Source organism: Salvelinus namaycush, chromosome 7 (assembly GCF_016432855.1).
Source record: "Salvelinus namaycush isolate Seneca chromosome 7, SaNama_1.0, whole genome shotgun sequence".
NCBI lineage: Eukaryota > Metazoa > Chordata > Actinopteri > Salmoniformes > Salmonidae > Salvelinus > Salvelinus namaycush.
The window spans coordinates 25,981,172-25,999,509 of NC_052313.1; the positions used below are offsets into that span (position 1 = coordinate 25,981,172).

An 18,338-nucleotide genomic window follows, 5' to 3' on the forward strand; every position below is an offset into this window, starting at 1 on the left:
TTTTCCCCTGGCCCCCAGGTACCTCTGCACCCTGGACCGGCCAGATCATTGTCACTGAGGAGGAGCCTGCAGGTAGGAAGGAAATGCTTCTGCACTCACCAGTGTTGATCAATATTTCGACGCAGCTATAGATCTGATCTTATAGGGGCCTACCGCTTACAGTACCTTGTGGTCTTTGATTGGAAGGATAACGAAAGCTCTAGTCTAGCTTGGTTGCCAGTCTGCTGGTCTGTTGCCATCTCCTAATGGAAAGGTCATGTTTTGGCTTGACAATGACAAGGCAAGAGCACAAACGGATCTGGGATCAGGCTACGAGATCAAACCCCTGACACGTTTTCTTTCACATCACTTCCTATCAGAGGGTGTGGTCCCCGGCAGACCCAAAGAGCTGGAGGTCACCGAGGCCACCAAGAACTATGTGGTTCTGAGCTGGAAACCCCCTGGAGAGAGAGGCCACGAGGGCATCATGTACTATGTGGAGAAGGTGAGATATACAGTATATACTTCATTAACATCACATACCTGATCTGTAGCGTGACTCATCTGATCAATACAACCTACATTTCATCACTGTTTCGCATCCATAACAACCACCATATCAAAGTCATTCAATAAGTTAACACTTTTTTGTTTGTTGGTATTTTATAGTCCTGGAAGTTGTTTGGTGTTAGGAGGGTTGGAGGCGTACTCTAACTTCTCAGTGTTGTGTGTTAGTGTGTGTCAGGCACAGACAGCTGGCAGAGGGTGAACACAGAGATCCCAGTGAAGTCTCCTCGCTTCGCCCTGTTTGATCTGGCGGAGGGAAAGGCCTACAGCTTCCGTGTGCGCTGCTGCAACTCCGCCGGCGTTGGCGAGCCATCAGAAGCCACCGAGGCCACCACTGTCGGGGACAAGCTGGGTGAGGGGGTCACAAGTCCCATGCCATACCACAGACTACAGCAGTTCCCAGTGTACCAACAGAAATAGATGTAGCACATGTTTACGTGTTTACTCTGAAAGACACGCACTCCTCTCCGAATCAGTCTGCTTGAGCTCTTACAAGCCTTTTATCCCCCATTTGATCTTAGTTGAATTGTTGTCCCCAGATATCCCGTCTGCCCCAGGCCGTGTGGTTCCCACCAGGAACACAGACACGTCCGTGGTTGTGTCCTGGGAGGCTTCCAGAGACGCTAAGGAGCTGGTGGGATACTACATCGAGGCCAGCATCGTGGGTAGCAACAAGTTTGAGCCATGTAACAACAAGCCTGTCAAAGGCACCAGGTACAACGGTCCTTCTAACAATCCTTCTATCAATCTTTTACAAATATATACATATACAAATGGTGACCATAAATCTAATTCAATACTATATGTAAATGATGGTGAGCTCAAGTAAGTTGACAAAAAAAAAATCCCCACAAAGACTTAGAGATTGATGGTGTGAAACGTCTTTCTCAAAGTGTTTTTGTGTACTGGGAAACAGGTTTATCTGTCACGGTCTGGTGACAGGAGAGAGCTACGTGTTCAGAGTGAAGGCACTGAACGCCGCTGGGCTCAGCGAGTGTTCTCAGGAGTCTGAGGCTATTGAGGTGAAGGCTGCTATTGGTAAGTGAGAGGAAGAGTGTCATGGCACAGTCATACTAGACAATAGGGTAGGAAGCCATTTTAGGAAGAATATGAAGAGCCATATACAAGGAACTTATTTTTTATGTTTAGATGGAGCACGATTACATGCTTAGAAAAAAAGGTGTTATCTAGAACCTAAAAGGGTTCTTCGACTGTCCCCATAGGAGAACCATTTGAAGAACCCTTTTTGGTTCCAGGTAGATCCCTTTTGGTTCCAGGTAGATCCCTTTTGGTTCCAGGTAGAACTATTTTGGGTTCCATGTAGAACCCTTTCTACAGAAGGATTCTACCTGGAACCAAAAAAGTTTATACCTGGAACTGAAAATGGTTCTCCTATGGGGACAGCCAAAGAACCCTTTAAGAACCCTTTTTTTTTAAGAGGGTATGTGTCTTAAAGGGTTATAATTTTATGGTACTAGGATCAGGAAAGCCTTTTAGCTCTATGAGTGGGTGGAATGTGATGATTGAATCTTATGCATAATATTGTTATTACTCCTTTTCTAATATGCCGATGATGAAAGAAATATCCCGTTTTCACAATGAACAGGGGTTTAGCTCATGTGTTGCACCATTGTCTTCTTTATTTGCTGTCCATTGAGACATCACGTTGCCAGCTCTGTGTACCATCAGCATTTAGACTCCTCCCACGTGTTCTTTCCCATGGTTCCACTCTGTCAGTCACCCGAACAAGCCCCACCCACCACCCCCACACCCCCTGCTGAGTCAGAACTTATCCCCACCCTCCCTGCACAACCTGAGGCGGGCCAGGGTCAGGAGTTGTAGACTTCCTCTAATTTGGGTCAGTGCGATCCAACTCAGCGGTTGTTACAAACCAGCCCACCTTGCGTTCCTCTGTCACGCCCCCCCCACCCCCCCATCACGTTGCCTGGGAACGAGATGTATCAGCCTCCACCACCCATCTGGTGTTTAAGGTACCCACCCCCTCTCCACCCCACCAACAATAACCCCTGATCTGCATTGTGCATCTGCCCATTCTTCTCACTCTCAACTGAATAGACTAGCTCTGGTCCCAGGTGTTACAGCGGCTTGCGCCTTGCTAACGCTGATCTGCACTAGCGCCCTGGACCAGAGCTAGGGAACAGGAATGCTAAACTGACAGCCCTGCTCCTTTACAGTTGTCCCATTAATGTCTGCACTGTGACTAACCAAGCTTCTAGCTATGACACATCACTCAGTCACTGGCCAGCTTTGTGCCGAGCAGCATGCTCTGTTTTCCCTTATGAAACACACTTAGTAACAATGTCAATGGATTTCTCTCTACAGTCCATTACAACTGATAATAGTTGGTAGACCTAGAGTCTAGGCCCATTAGTTGTAGTGTCTTACACGATAAAAGATAGACAATTGAATACTCACAATTGAGCCGAGGTTAGTATGAGGAAACACTTCTATGGCACATCTTTTAAAAATATATTAGGAAGAATTAACTGCATTTATGTCCATAGATCTCACTCATAACTATTTCCAATAGTTGTCTCCCATTGAGTAAATTGCTATACACCATTACATATACTTGAAAAATGTTGCCCGTATTGTGCATATAATGAAATCCACTGGTATCATTACGAAAGTATAGTGTGGCTTTTTCATGAAGGGTTGGCGCAAAGCCTGCACACACTCGCTTTCTCCCCTCACAAGATTGTGCTTTCTCTTTAACTCTGCAACTCGCTTCCACACGCAGATGTCACTTGTTGGTCATCTTGTCTTCATTTTTCAGTCAGTCAGATGAAGACATTGTACTGTATTTAATATTGTATGTGATGGTATTCGTAATGTTTTCTTTCTCTCTCTCCCTCTGTCTCTCTGTCTCTCTCGTCCTTACTCTCTGAGTGAGCTGACTGAGATTTTAGCTGTTTGTTAGTGTGAATGGTTGATCTTCTCTTTGCCTGTGTAAAATGGCTTCTTTTGCTTTTTTCTGCTAACTCCTGTAGGGGGCGGTATTCCTCATGGTGTGTTGCCGGAGTGGGAGTTACCAAGGGGTGGTAACGTGGGCGGACTAACCGAGCACACGCCACGCTGGACGGGCACGCATGAGGCCGTTCAGTACCCCCCTTACACTATGCTAAAGCTCAATGCTCAAACTGGCAGTGTGCCTGGCCCAGGGGCCGGAGCTGGGGCAGGGGCCACTAGCTCAAGCCCCTCAGGCTCTTCAGAGCCCCTGGCTACAGGAAGTAAAGGCAAGGGGGGCAAGAGAGGCAGTGTGACCTGGGCCCCTGACCTGGTCACAGAATCAGTCACAGACTCGGTCACAGAGCCGGCCAAGGCCACGGATGAGGTTAAAGGTCAGGCTAAGGTGCCTGAGGCCGGGAAAACACGTAAGTCCTCTGTAGATGTTTCAGCCAAACGGGGGACAGAGAAAGAAACAGCCCACAGCGTGGGCTGGCCCAGGACAGACCCAGACCCAGGTGAGCACTCAGTCAGGCCACGCCAACTCTTGTATCATCAGATCATCCAAAATAAAACAACTCTTCATCTTTTCCCCCCCAAGGATTTTTTTTTCACTTTTTTAAACTGAAGCTTTTTTCTTTCTACACTTTTTCCTTTTTTGAACTGTCATTTTTTTTAATCACTTTGGTAAGAAGGTAGAAAACTATTTTGAAAAAAGAAACTAACACTTTAATATTTGTATAGGGATCACACTTTGAACGTATGTGGTTCTACTCTCATATTCACAGGAAAGGCATTAAAACACAATACATATAGCCAAAGTCTTCAACTGGTAAAATCCTATTTTTATCCCAAGGTAAGTTTCTATAACAGCTTTCTCAGTTTAACTACACAGTCACGCAGCCTTTCAGGCAATCTACTGGCCACCTCTACCACATGGCTGCCTCACACACACGGGAGGGGGGGGGGGGGGTGTCCTCCCTCCACACCCTCAGTGTTCAGGCACTGTGCTAGCCACCTCAACTTAATGTAGCCGGTTTTGTATAGAAGGGATATTGCTTTGGTCAAAATTGACTTTTTGTAGCAGGTTAGGAGAATTTACGCAGCACGTTGGGAGAGTTAGGTTAAGGTGAGGAAAAAGGTTAGGGTCAGCTATTTTTGGCTCCCGAGTGGCGCAGTGGTCCAAAGCACTGCATCTCAGTGCTAGAGGTGTCACTACAGACCCTGGTTCGATTCTGGGCTGTTTCACAACCGGTCGTGATTGGGAGTCCCATACGGCGGTGCACAATTTGCCCAGCGTCATCCGGGTTAGGGTTTGGCCAGAGTAGGCCATCATTATAAATAACAATTTGTTCTTAACCGACTTGCCATTTTAAATAAAGGTTCAATTGAAATATTTCCACATCTAATGTCAATTTGACAAAAGCCGTATCCCATCTAGCTACTGTAGCCTGGCTGGCTCACACACTCTGTGCTCTTTAAGGTCCACCGTCACCTTGGTAGAGCAGTGCCCATTAACGCACAGAGGCACTGTGACACAGCTAGAGCTAGCCTATCACAGCTTGTCTCTGAAGTGGGTCAGCCAATCTCAAGCCAGAAATGAACGCCTATACCTGAGACCTTTTTGGTAGTGTACTTCCTAGTCAGATTCTACGCCATACCCCCTCCCCCAAATTAGGGAGCACGCCATGTCCATGTGACTATTTGTGTGACAGGTCAATTTATTATGAGCATGTAATATTATCTAGTTATCTGTGTGAGCTCCCTCTATAGAAGACACCACCGCAGACCAGCCACTGAAATCATATGTGTTCTCACAGCTCCAGTGGCAAAAATATTTTGTCTCATTCCAACTCTGTTCAGTCCAGGTCCCTGAAATTTGTGTCCCCATAATTTGGTCAATGTGTGATGACTCAGTGTCTGGTTGAAACAGTTTGAGGTGAAAGGTTAAGGGTAAAGGTGCAGACAGTGGTCTCTTACAGCAAGTATGGATGACAAACTGTATCCCTAAGCTGTTGTTTAACCAACAGAGAACTTTGAACTTTGTTTGTGATTAAGTTTATTAGTGCCCAATACTTGCTCTAAGAAAGCAGAAAGTTAGTAAGTCAAAGTGATGAAAGACTGAAGCTCAACTAAGAGCATTATGAAGGCTTTACGAAGCTTCCGTCTCCCATGACTTCCTCGTCTCACAGTTGACACATCATGATGCTAACTGGAGTCCTCTGCTGTCCCAGCGTCCCCTACTCCACCCTATGGCATCAGCGTTCTGGAGTGTGTGCGGGACTCTATGGTACTGGCCTGGAAGCAGCCCACCTTCATCGGAGGCGCTGACATCACCGGCTACTTCGTGGACTACCGTGAGGTCATCAATGGGGTGCCAGGGACATGGCACGAGGCCAACGTCAAGGCTGTCAGCGACCGAGCCTACAGAGTGAGTTAACCATTTTGTTTCTTTGGGATGAAGCTACCTTCTTTAACCTGAATTTGCAGGCACCTTTTGTCATATCGGGAGAAAAGGGAGAATGGTTTTTCACTGTCTGTCTGTCTGTCTGTCTGTCTGTCCAGGTGTCTGACTTGAAGGAGAACAGGAAGTACCAGTTCCAGGTGCGTGCTGCCAACATGGCAGGCGTGGGCATCCCTTCTCTGCCCAGTGGAACGTTTGTCTGTGAGGAGTGGACCATTGCTGTGCCAGGTGGGTAGTGCCACTAACATTCACTTGCAAACCTGAGCAAATATGAGAATTAGACTGTAACACATCAACATGGATACTATATCACAATACAAGTCATATACACTGTAAAGATGTGTCTGAATTATTATTATTTTTTAACTTAAATTATAACCTCCATCTCCTTTTGTGGTGATGGTGTCGAAGCTTGCATGCACAGGGACATTATCTATGTACATTGCATTGCCTATGGGTGTGTCCCAAATAGCCCTATGGGCATGGTCAAAAGTAGTGCACTACAAAGGGAATATGGTGCTATTTGTACAACAACCTTACGTCCGTTCTTGAACTCTAGACCTAATTATTTACCCCTAATTTCCCACAGGACCTCCCCATGATCTGCAGGTGACAGAGGTGCGCGCCAACACTCTGGTGTTGCTTTATAAGCCACCAGTGTACCAGGGCCGTGACCCAGTCAACGGGTTCTACATTGACATCAAAGAGGCTGATGCTGAGGAAGAGGCTTGGAGAGGAGTCAACGAGAAGGCTGTCCTCACTAACTACATGAAGGTCAGGACCCTGTCCACTCCTATCGCTCCACGGTAACAGATCTAAGATCAGCTTCCCCTCCCCAAATCCTAACCTTTACCATTAGTGGGGAAAACTGACCCAGGATCAGCCTCTAGGGGCAACTTCACCATCTCTATCCACTTAAGTCAATCATACAATTGAGCACACATTCTAATTCAGAATTCGAATGCATAGTGTCTGATTGTAAGCGGGATTTGATTGGTGGAGGTCAGAGGATGTGTCTCGTGTGTAAAGGGATTTTCAACACTACTGCTTGTGTCTCAATAGTAATATTATATAGTCATATTTGATGTATGTGACTAACGTGTATAATGTGACTCTTTCTTTCATGAGCAGATTAAGATTCTAAAGGAGGGGGAGACCTATGTGTTCCGTGTGCGTGCTCAGAATAAGGCAGGTGTGGGAAAGGCCTCTGAGCCCACAGAACCAGTCCTGGCCGAAACCAAACCAGGTAGGACGATGTTAAAGACCCCTCAACAGAGCATGAGGGAGAGGGAGGAAGGACATTGTTATTAAGCATACATACTTCACGTTTCATTTAAGTCATACCTTGAAGTCAGGCACCTCATGTGTAGAATAGTCTCAATGTGTCTCCCTGGTTAAATACAAGTTCAATTAAAAGACCTCCCCACACAGCTATTTATTTTCTTTCCTGTTGAAAAAGTATAAATACAGATAATGTACAAACACTTAAATGGATAGTCTACCCAAATTACATATTGGTTTCCTTACCCTGTAAGCAGTCTAAAACAAGGTATGAACGCAATCTACAGCTAGGTTTAATTTCCCTGGCACTGTGGTTCAAATCCCATTCATGTAATGGGACAGATACTCACATATTTTCTCGCATCACGTCCAAATCATCCGAAAATATCTCAAATATATTGTGAAGCTCACCAAAGTCACTTATTGATGATTTGAACATGATGAGTGAAAAATGCGAATATCTGTCCCATGACTTGAATGGGATTTGTGCCATGAATGTGTCAGCCACTGCCAGGGAAACTGGAAACTGCTGTCATACCTTGTACATAGACCGCTTACAAGGTCATTTTATAATTTGGGTGAACTATCCCTTTAAGGGTAAAAAAGATTCATACATTTAGTCACACTGCATCTTTTGCATGTGTTTTTGAGTCTCCAGCCGTGTTTGACTTTAGGTCTGTTCTCTCTCAGGCACTACGGAGATTGTTGTGGACGTTGATGATGAGGGAGTGATCTCCATGAACTTTGCCTGCTCCAACCTGACTCCAGACTCCAAATTTGTGTGGTCAAAGAACTACGAAGAGATCACAGACGATACTCGTATTAGTGTGGCGACCAGTGGGGAGAAGTGAGTGAGTGTGTGAGTTTGAAAGAAGATTAGGGAATCTAAAGTACTTCAGTATGTTGATTGTGCTGGTGCTTTTGTGTCTACCCCTCAGGTCCAAAGCCGCCTTCAATATGCCTGCGGAGGATGACATCGGCATTTACTCTTGTGCTGTCACCCACACCGACGGTGCTTGCTCCAGCTACACTCTCTCAGCAGAGGGTGAGTCCAACTGTGTGTCTGTGGTACTGTAGCACTGTACTAGCCTGACCACGTAATCACTTAAGCAGCTAACTTAGAAGGTTAAGAGGGTCGCAGAGCTTCATTGCTCCTGTGTAATTTCTACTTCTTAATCTCTGATAAATATTTCATTTTACCTCATAAGTCTTTTTTTTCTTTTTTGACAGAGTTGAAGAAACTGCTGGAGCTCAGCCATGACCACAAATTCCCCAGTGAGAAACTCAGGCACCCTGTTCTATGGCCTGCATCCCAAATGGCACCCTATTCCCTTAGTGTACCACTTTTGACCAGGAAAAAAGTAGTGCACTGTGTAGGGAATAGGGTGCCATTTGGGATGTGGGCCTATCTTTTCTCATTTGTTTGTTCTGTGCATGACTCTTTCCTCACTGTTCCTGCTCTCACTTTTTTACCTTCTCTCCTCTCTGTCTCTCTCTTTCTCATTTGATCTGTCTAGTTATTCCATTAAAGACAGAGCTGGCTGTGGAGCTGCAGGAGAAGGGCAGAATTCGCTTCTGGCTGCAGGCTGAGAAGATCTCCGCTAATGGCAAAATAGAATATGTGTTTAACGACAACAATCTCTCCCAGGGAGAGGTAAGTAGGCACTGAATGGAAACAAAATAACTGAACTCTCTCTTAATGTTGAGCCGCTTTGGGACTGAAAACAAAATGCACTCTTTTAGGGTTGTTAAAATTCCCAGGTTTAGGTGCCTATCGAGTGGCGCAGTGGTCTAAGGCACTAGAGATTCTGGGTTCGAGTTCAGGCTCTGTCGCAGCCGGCCGCAACCGGGCGGCCCATGGGGCGGCGCACAATTGGCCCAGCGTCGTCCAGGAGAGTTTGGCCGGCATGGATATCCTTGTCTCATCGCGCACTAGCGACTCCTGTGGCGGGCCGGGCGCAGTGCACGCTGACACGGTTGCCAGGCGTACAGTGTTTCTTCCGACACATTGGTGGTTCCGGGTGGGATGGGCATTGTGTCAAGAAGCAGTGCGGCTTGGTTGGTTTGTGTTTCGGGGTACGCATGGCTCTCGACCTTCGCCTCTCCCGAGTCCGTACGGGAGTTGCAGCGATGAGACAAGACTGTAACTACTACCAATTGGATACCACGAAATTGGGGAGAAAAAGGGGTTGAAAAAAATTAATACAATTTTAAAAATTCCCAGTTTTTCCAGAAATCATGGTTGGAGGTTTCCTGGATTTCCTGCTTATTCCAGGAATTCTCCAACTGGTATTTCTGCAGAACCTGAGAATTTGTGGAAAGTTACCTGAAATTTGCGACCCTATGCTCCCTACATATGTATAACATCTACTGTAATTTCTGTTGTTGAGATGAAGTTTCTGAGACCAGACTAAAAAGGCTTTTCCCATGACCTGCTTCCCAGAAATACAAGATGAACTTTAACAAGGACACAGGTGTGATTGAGATGATCATGGAGTCTCTGCTCCCAGAGGACGAGGGAACCTTCACCTTCCAGCTGCAGGACGGCAAAGCAACCAACCAGTCCAGCCTGGTGCTGATTGGAGATGGTAGGATAAACCCAGCCTCTCATTCTCTCCTTCCTCCTATCATCTTCCGTCACTCTCTCCTCCCGCCTGAGTGCCAGTCAGTTTACGCTATCATGCCAACTCCTTGTCAGTCTTTGTCATGGCATGACAAGGACAGCAATGGAGTAGGCAAGAGCACAAACAGATCTGGGACCAGGCTAACTCTCCTCTGTTGTAAAGAAAAAACAGCCACACTATGGCTCAGAAGTTCGATCTTAACATATTTCACTAGAGGGCAGTGAAAGCTTACCATAAACCATAAACTATTGTGCACACATTAATAACAAATGTACCTGATTTAAATAATATCCACGTCAATGTACAAGACACATCATAGTGACTATATTGCATGAAAGATGAATGTGATTGTACGTAAAAGTTTTGTTACCTTATCAGGAGTGATGTGTTTTTCCAGTGTTCAAGGGGCTGCAGAAGGAGTCTGCGTTCATGCGCAAGGAATGGCACAGAAAGCAAGGTATGGGATCTTTTTAAACGAAGAAAATATGTCATGAGTGGAGTAGTGATATGGTGAGATATTAGATTTATAGAACATTGTCAGAAATCATAGCAACATAATTGATCATTGAAATAATCCCACTGTCTTGTTTTTCGTAGGTCCTCACTTTGTGGAGTATCTGAGTTATGAAGTGACCCCAGAATGTTGTGTTATCCTGAAATGCAAGGTGAGAATGCCGAGGAACAGGGTTAGAGGGAACTCTTGGATAATGGATGTCACTATTAGGAAAATTATTCTTAGGTCAGCTCACACACCTCTCCAGATGACTTGTTACCCACCGGTGTGCAGTAAGGAAGTGGACCTGAACATCATATCTCTGTCTATCTCTATTTCTATCCATCTGTCGCTATCACCCTCTGCAGGTTGGGAACATAAAGAAAGAGACTGTTGCATTGTGGTACAAGGATGGGCGTGAGGTCAAGGGAGATGAGAAACTCACCTTCACCGAGGGAGTGCTCAAACTGGAGATTGCTCAGGTGAGAGGGATTCTGCAGTTATTTCATGCACATCATACATTAGAAATATATACAGTACCACAAGCCTCTTATGCAGCAGTATAAGACTGTACTGCACAATACCTTTCTTTAGAGGGTTATGAATATTGTTTTGCACATTACTCTAGGCTATATGAATGGCTCTTCTATACAGTACACTACATATAGGTTGCAAAATATAATATAATATTTTCAATATGCTGCACATGTATGAACATACCGTATGTATTGAATGTTTTTGTAATATGTTCTACACATCATTATACAGTCAATGTGCTGTTTGTTTGCAACTGTGTATGACTGTATCATCATTGCACATCTCTGTCTATATGTTCATATATCATATATATATGGGTTCCTCACACAACATGGATGCTATCTTCTGGCTGCAAGATGGTGGAGAAAGTTGAGCATAAGTCGGTCTGAAGGGGTTGCGACCATGTGAAAAGTTACTGTCTTAATATCGCTTTCTTAATTATATTAATCACAATTTCTCTGTCTTTTCCAGTTACAGCATCTAACCGATCCTTACTTAAATTTGTATAAAACCTCTTAAATTCTAACCCACCCATTTATTATTTCTTACTAAATTACAGCATATTTCGACACGATTCAACATTTTTCCTCTAACACACCATGTCTCAACCATTGTTCTCTGTATTAAAGGTAGACTGACGTAGATGCAGAAAGGAAACTGCATAGTGGGTCAATTTCCTTAACAACTAAGAGCTGTGAAGCGCGAGGCTCAACTTCTCTGCTGTTTTGGTGCCTGGGCTACCACACTGTAAACAGAGTGAAGCGAACCCGCGCACATGCGCAGATATTGTGTGTGACTGTGTGAGAGTGAGGCCTTGCGTCTCGCCCATCTCAATATCTGTGGTGCTGCTCGCGGCAACATCATTTCGCTGAGTCTACCCCTTTTAATGTGTTTTATCAAATCTGTTTCATGTCTTTTACAGTATATCATGTCCTTTTGTAATTCACCTGTTTTCCACCCTACATCTGTCTACCTAGTCTTGAGCCAAACACACCACTCATCTCTGTGTGTAGTCCAACATGCATGTCATCAGAAGTGGCACAGTGTGTGCACGTGTGACACGCATCGTGCCTTAGCGGTGCAGTATGTAAACATGTCACGTGTCCTATTACAGCGTGATGCTCCTCCTGCAGCTGTAGCGACAGACCTAGACAATTCCCTCGAGGACCTTATCTGGAGAATACTAAAAGTTGGGATCAGCGTGATCTTTTTGTCACCTTAAGTGATCATCTTCTTGGTTTTGCTGTTTTGAGAATGCTTTTTTGCTTTTGTGTCAAATAAATGTGTGTCCTGCAGCATCCATAGCAGGGGAGAAAAGCTTGCCTTTTCGCTTGAGAGTTGAATTTTCTTCATTTACAAAAAGGATGTGTGTCTCAAACCTAGCCTTCTCTTATAGATCTCAAAGAAGGATGCCGGTGTCTATGAGATTGTTCTGAAGGATGACAGAGGGCAGGACACATCCACGTTGAATCTGACAGAACAAGGTGACTAACCCCTCAAAGCCATACCTCATTGTGTGTGCAGTAAAGCGTCAACAAGGCCTCATCATATTTACATTTCTGTCCTCCAGGTTTCAGAGACTTGATGAATGAAGTGTTCAGTAATATTGGTAAGTACATGTGTTTCACTGCAGTGGTAAACCCATTAGCTAAAGTTGAACTTGTGTTCAAAACATCCATAAAGTCTTCCTCTGTAAAGTTGCTCTGTGTAACGTTGCACTCTGTTACGCCTCTGTCATGCTGCACTTTATAACGCCTTTGTAACGTTGCACTGTGTGACATTTCTGTAATGTTGTACTGTATAACATCTCTGTGACGTTGCACTGTGGAACATCTCTGTGACGTTGCACTGTGGAACATCTCTGTAATGTTAGACTGTGTAACATCTCTGTAACGTTCCCTAGCCAACTCCTCCACTGCACTGAAGATCCAGAGCACAGACGAGGGCATCAGGCTCTACTCCTTTGTCAGTTACTACAACGAGGCGCTCCAGGTCACCTGGCACCACAAGTGTGTAGTGTGTGTGTAGTGTGTGTGTGTGTGTGTGTGTGTGTGTGTGTGTGTGTGTGTGTGTGTGTGTGTGTGTGTGTGTGTGTGTGTGTGTGTGTGTGTGTGTGTGTGTGTGTGTGTGTGTGTGTGTGTGTGAATGTTTGTGCGCACGTGTGTGTGTGAATGTTTGTGCGCACGTGTGTGTGTGTGTGTGAATGTTTGTGCGCACGTGTGTGCGTGCCTGAATGTGCGCGTGTGTGTTCGTGTGTGTGTGTTTGCATGTACATTCAACTGTCAGGTGTGTGTCGCCTGTGAGATGCAGCCTATATGTGTGTGTGTCAGTCAGCTGTTTTTCTCTCTAATAGGGATTCAGCGATAGCCTTCACAGACCGCATTAAGAGTGGTGTGGTGGGAGAGCAGCTGTGGCTACAGATCACAGAGCCCACAGAGAAAGACAAGGGCAAATACGCCATCGAGTTCCATGATGGAAAGGGCGGTCTGAAGAGGACTGTAGAGCTGTCTGGCCAGGGTGAGACTACGGTTGAGTTCCAAATGGCACCCTATTTCCTATATAGTGCACTCATTTTGACATCTACATGGAATTAAGCGGCTCCCGTTCCTTCACCAATGCTTTGATAGGTATACTCACCTCCTCTTTTCTTGCAGCATTTGATGACGCATATGCAGAATTCCAGAGGCTCAAGTAAGTTAGCTCAAATTAGTAGATATTTATACACCCTTTTCCCCCATTGTATTAGCCAGCTCTTCTGCATGTTGTGGATGTGGCATGCCATTAAGTACCCAGCAAACCCGGAACATTCCCAGGACATTAGCTAACATTCCCATGAAGTTCTAGTTAGGGTTTGAGCTGACATTGGGATGAAAACGTCCCACAAACATCCTAAGAATGTTTTTGATCACCAAATATTTTTTATCAGGAAATATTTGAAGTGAAATATCCTTGTAATGTTCTCCTCACAGTCACTAAAATGTTGTGCATAGCATGTGTAAAAACGACCACATAATGTTCTCATTAGGTGTGTGTGATAACACAATGTAATAACACAACGTTCCAGTAATGTTCTTAAAAACATACTGCCGCAACCAAATGAGGGAGCAATAGGAGTGGTTCTGAGCAAACATTACAGGAACGATCTGCTAATGTTGATGGATATGTTAATTAGAACACCCATAACAACAAGCAGAGAATATCTCTACAATGGTCTCATAAGGCTGTTCTGTGACATGACATGGGTTCCAAAAACATTCCCTGAACATACTTCAGCAATTATGTCTGGATTCAATTGAATAGGTTCTGAAAAAAACATTACAGAAACATTCCTAAACATCCCAAATAACATTCAGGGAACATTCCCACAAGACTTTCATCAAGTTATAGTGTGATGTTATAACATGATTGTTACGATAACGTTCCCGTCACAAACGACAGCAATTATGTCTGGATTTAATACAAGTGGTTCTGAGAGAACTGGAATGTTCTGCTAATGTTAATAGGGCCATTCCACAAAAAGAGTGCCTTTTGATATTTTAAGTAGGAATTGTGCATTAGTATTGAATTTAAAAGCCTTTTATATTAAATGAAGTGCCTTTTTAATATAGACCACATGAGAAAAAATAAAAAACCCGCACACTGCTCTTGCTAGTATCACTGCTCTTCATTAAGCTTTACCTATCGGCCTCAAGGCCTTCGTCAGAGCTTTTGTGAGTGTTTACAATTTTCACCCTTATGTAGACATTGCTCCACCCACGTCTGTTCAATGCATCGAATGGGGTTGTAAAATAAGCAAGTGTTACCAAATATAACAATGTGTGTACATAAAACGCATTAAACAAGTCTGTAAAACCACAGTGAGGATAAGTACGTTTTCATAAATCATTGGGTACAGTGGAAGAAAAAAACGTCAGCCTAATCTAATCCAGGCTGTATCACAACCGGCCGTGATTGGGAGTCCCATAGGGCGGCGCACAATTGGCCCAATTAGGCCGTCATTGTAAATAAGAATGTTTTCTTAACTGACTTGCCTAGTTAAATAAAGGTTTAATAAAAAATTAAAAATAATCTGAAGTGATACGCATTAATTCATGTTCACATTTACAATTTAACATGCATGGGCATTTCATCATTAAGACCTTTGGGGAATAATGTCTGGTGGGTGAAAATCCCAAAACATTCTCTTTTGCTCAGAGTATTATTTATATCACCTCCCCTGTCTGATATCTTGACTTTCTCAATGCCATAAAATCTAAAGGTAGAAATGTCATTAAATGTCATATAGACCACATGGAAAATTCTATAAATCAGATTTTTTTATATGAATAAAGTCTTGCTGAAGTGCCAAAGGGAATGCTGGGTAAAACCTAAATAGGATATTTCAGAAACCTTTTAAAGAAAGATGTATGTGAGAATTCTTGCAACATCTATGCACATTCTCACATATGTCCCCCCCCCCCCAATTTTGTGTTTTGGGGACATATCTCTTCAATGTTCCCACAACCTAATGAAATGTTTTGCGAACTTTTAAAGAACATAAAAAATATGTTCTGTTAACATTCTTGCAACATCAGAGGAATGTTCTGTGCACCCTAATAGAAACATTGTATAATCATCAGCACAACTGGACACATGTTGTGTTACGAGAACTTTTGGGGGTAATGTTCTAACACCATTCCCACAACTAAAGGAAATGTTCTGGGAACATTCACAGAACCAGTTTTGGTTTGCTGGGTACTCTGCATCTATCCTTCCTTTCATGTGATTGCTATTTTTGGTGTTCCTCTCTGTCTGCCAAGCCACTCTCTCTGTGCATGTATGTTTATATAGCAGTCTCTGACGGGCTTTGACAGGCTTTGAGTAAGGGCATAGGGAAGTGGGCAGACAGATGAAGCCTTTACGTAGACACACTTCCTGGCTCCAGTCTAAATACATTCTCTGGATGTGTTTCTCTTATCTTTGTTCTTCCATTCTGTTCTGTCTCTTCCATTTTCAGAGCGGCCGCTATTGCAGAGAGAAGTAAGTACACACACACACACACACACACACACACACACACACACACACACACACACACACACGTTATTAGATGGGGATGAGAGGGCTGCTCTCAGTATTGTAGTGGGTACTGATATTTTCAAACGGATCTGAGGTCAGTGGTCTAATTTGGTGCTCTTTGTTCCAGATCGTGCTCGCGTGGCAGGAGGCCTGCCTGATGTCGTCACCATACAGGAGTTAAAGGTAACCATGTCTGGATGGATCTGTATCTGTCTGTCTGTATATGTACTGTATGTCCATGGTCCCATACTGGCATGGGATTCAGGTATTGCAGACTTGATCATGTATGACACTACTACTGCTGCATCTGAAATGGTATCCCTAGTATTCCCTATTTAGTGCACTACTTTTAATCAGAGCTATGGTCAAAAGTCATACACTATATAAGGAAGGGCTCTGGTCAAAAGTAGTATGCTATATAGGGAATAGGGTGCCAGTATAGGGTGCCATTTCGGACACACCTTATTATGTGTGATCTTGTCTCTCTCCATCAGGCCCTGAATCTGACCTGTAACATTTCGGGCGAACCCCTGCCTGAGGTCGTCTGGCTGAAGAACGAGAGGGAGATTGTGTCTGATGGCCACTACGTTATGAAGCTCGAGGCGGGCAAGTACGCCAGCTTCACCATCACCACGGTGAACACGACAGACTCGGGCAAGTACAGCATCCTGGTGAAGAACAAGTACGGCACAGAGAGCGCCGACTTCACCGTAAGTGTCTTCAGCCCCGACAGCAAGAAATAAGGGAGAAAGAAAGAAGGCCGGCAAGAAATAAGGGAGACCTCAATCTTTGCGTAAATATTATGTATAAAAATACATAGAAAAAGACAAAGAAAAAAGATGGAAGGGATACAGAGTCCTGAGCATTGGTTTGAGATGGTTTTTATGGTAGTCTATACAGTATTTAACTCTAGTTTGAAAAGGTGTATCGTTTTACTCTGAGCATGAAATGCCCAAAGGTTCAGAGAAAAATCTGAGAAGAACTGTTTCAGCATTTTATCTTATAGAATTACAAAAAACATAAACACAATACTTTAGGTCCAATCATCCTTTATTTTGACACTACGATGAGTATAGTTATACATTTATAAAATTCCCCCATGTATTACAATATTCTGCTATATTTTACTAATTATTGACACACTAAAAAGGCATGTAAAGACAAATGTTTGTGTTAATTCAAATGAATTTACTGCAACAGACTTAAAACTAAAAGGTTAGCCATCTAGTATTGTCTAAAAAGGACTGTGATACTGAAAACCTTGTTAGCTTACTCAAAGGTTATTACTGTATGTGCCATGTAAGAGTTTTAAAAAGTAAGGAAGTGAATAGATGCTCTATAAGCACGGAGAAAGGATTTTTTTTCTTCTGTAATGTGGAATTTGAACAGATCCTGTGTTTTTTCATTTTCATTCACAATCACTGTTTACTGAATATGATGTCACCACATATGTCACTCAGTAGTGTTATTACATCACTCCTTCTGCCGCTGTCGTGATTATGGCATCCCTTTCTCTGATTTATGACATCACTTCCCCTGTCACTTAGTAGTGATTATGACGTCACTTACTTTGTCACTACGCAGTGATTATGACATCCCTTCATCTGTCACTCAGTAATGATTAGGACATCACTTCCTCTGTCACTCAGTAATGATTATGACATCACTTCCTCTGCCACTATGTAGTGATTATGACATCACTTCCTCTGTCTCTCAGTAATGATTATGACATCACTTCCTCTTTCCCATGTCTCATGAGAAGGACTAATAAAATGGAGCATGTATTCCCTCACCACCTCCTCCTCTGTCTCACTGTGTTTTGTTCCCTCTGTACGGCACCCCACTCTTCACTCTCCATTCTCTTCCTCCACTCTTCACTTCCTGCTTCAGTCTCCTGTTCACCATTCTCTCCTGGTCACTTGTCTGATATTGTCTGATGGTCATCTTGTCTCCGAAGACCATGAAGGCATCTATCACCAAGGAGCAATGCAATCCCTCAGTCTGACCATACACAAGCACCTCTCCCCTTACGCAGGGGAGTCAAACTCAACTCCTTGACGACGCGCACACCTGCTGATTTTTTTTTGTGTTACCTTTTAATAAGTTGCTGATTTAGACCTGGGTCTGTGGCCCTTGGGGATTTGAGCTTGACAACCCTGCTGCTTTGTACCATATGCGTTGTCTCTCAATACACTTAACCAACTGCACTCTGTCCACACACACTTCCACTGAGCATCCTTCCTCCCATCACATTTCTCTGTACTGTGTGTTTGTAAGCACAAATCACCCTCAGACACCCACCATGTTTTTCTTCATTAGATGTTTTCTCATCAAGGATTCACCACTAGTAGGACATTAAATTATCTGC

General features: G+C 43.9%; 1 protein-coding gene across 1 annotated transcript in view; it reads left to right on the plus strand.

Moving 5' to 3' along the window:
- LOC120050679 (myomesin-1-like) overlaps positions 1-17,768 on the plus strand; it is a 30,593-nt gene extending 12,825 nt beyond the window's left edge. Inside the window, exons 12-36 of the mRNA XM_038997254.1 lie at positions 19-72; positions 360-484; positions 715-898; positions 1,086-1,260; positions 1,463-1,584; positions 5,748-5,944; positions 6,079-6,205; positions 6,567-6,751; positions 7,109-7,223; positions 7,949-8,105; positions 8,197-8,303; positions 8,489-8,533; positions 8,776-8,912; positions 9,702-9,846; positions 10,280-10,339; positions 10,480-10,547; positions 10,744-10,857; positions 12,309-12,396; positions 12,483-12,521; positions 12,816-12,921; positions 13,266-13,429; positions 13,567-13,603; positions 15,909-15,931; positions 16,098-16,153; positions 16,465-17,768. Of these exons, the coding sequence (XP_038853182.1) occupies positions 19-72; positions 360-484; positions 715-898; positions 1,086-1,260; positions 1,463-1,584; positions 5,748-5,944; positions 6,079-6,205; positions 6,567-6,751; positions 7,109-7,223; positions 7,949-8,105; positions 8,197-8,303; positions 8,489-8,533; positions 8,776-8,912; positions 9,702-9,846; positions 10,280-10,339; positions 10,480-10,547; positions 10,744-10,857; positions 12,309-12,396; positions 12,483-12,521; positions 12,816-12,921; positions 13,266-13,429; positions 13,567-13,603; positions 15,909-15,931; positions 16,098-16,153; positions 16,465-16,713 (2,879 nt within the window). The 3' untranslated portion in view covers positions 16,714-17,768. The remainder of the gene's footprint in view (positions 1-18; positions 73-359; positions 485-714; positions 899-1,085; positions 1,261-1,462; positions 1,585-5,747; positions 5,945-6,078; positions 6,206-6,566; positions 6,752-7,108; positions 7,224-7,948; positions 8,106-8,196; positions 8,304-8,488; positions 8,534-8,775; positions 8,913-9,701; positions 9,847-10,279; positions 10,340-10,479; positions 10,548-10,743; positions 10,858-12,308; positions 12,397-12,482; positions 12,522-12,815; positions 12,922-13,265; positions 13,430-13,566; positions 13,604-15,908; positions 15,932-16,097; positions 16,154-16,464) is intronic.
- The last annotated feature ends 570 nt before the right edge of the window (positions 17,769-18,338 follow it).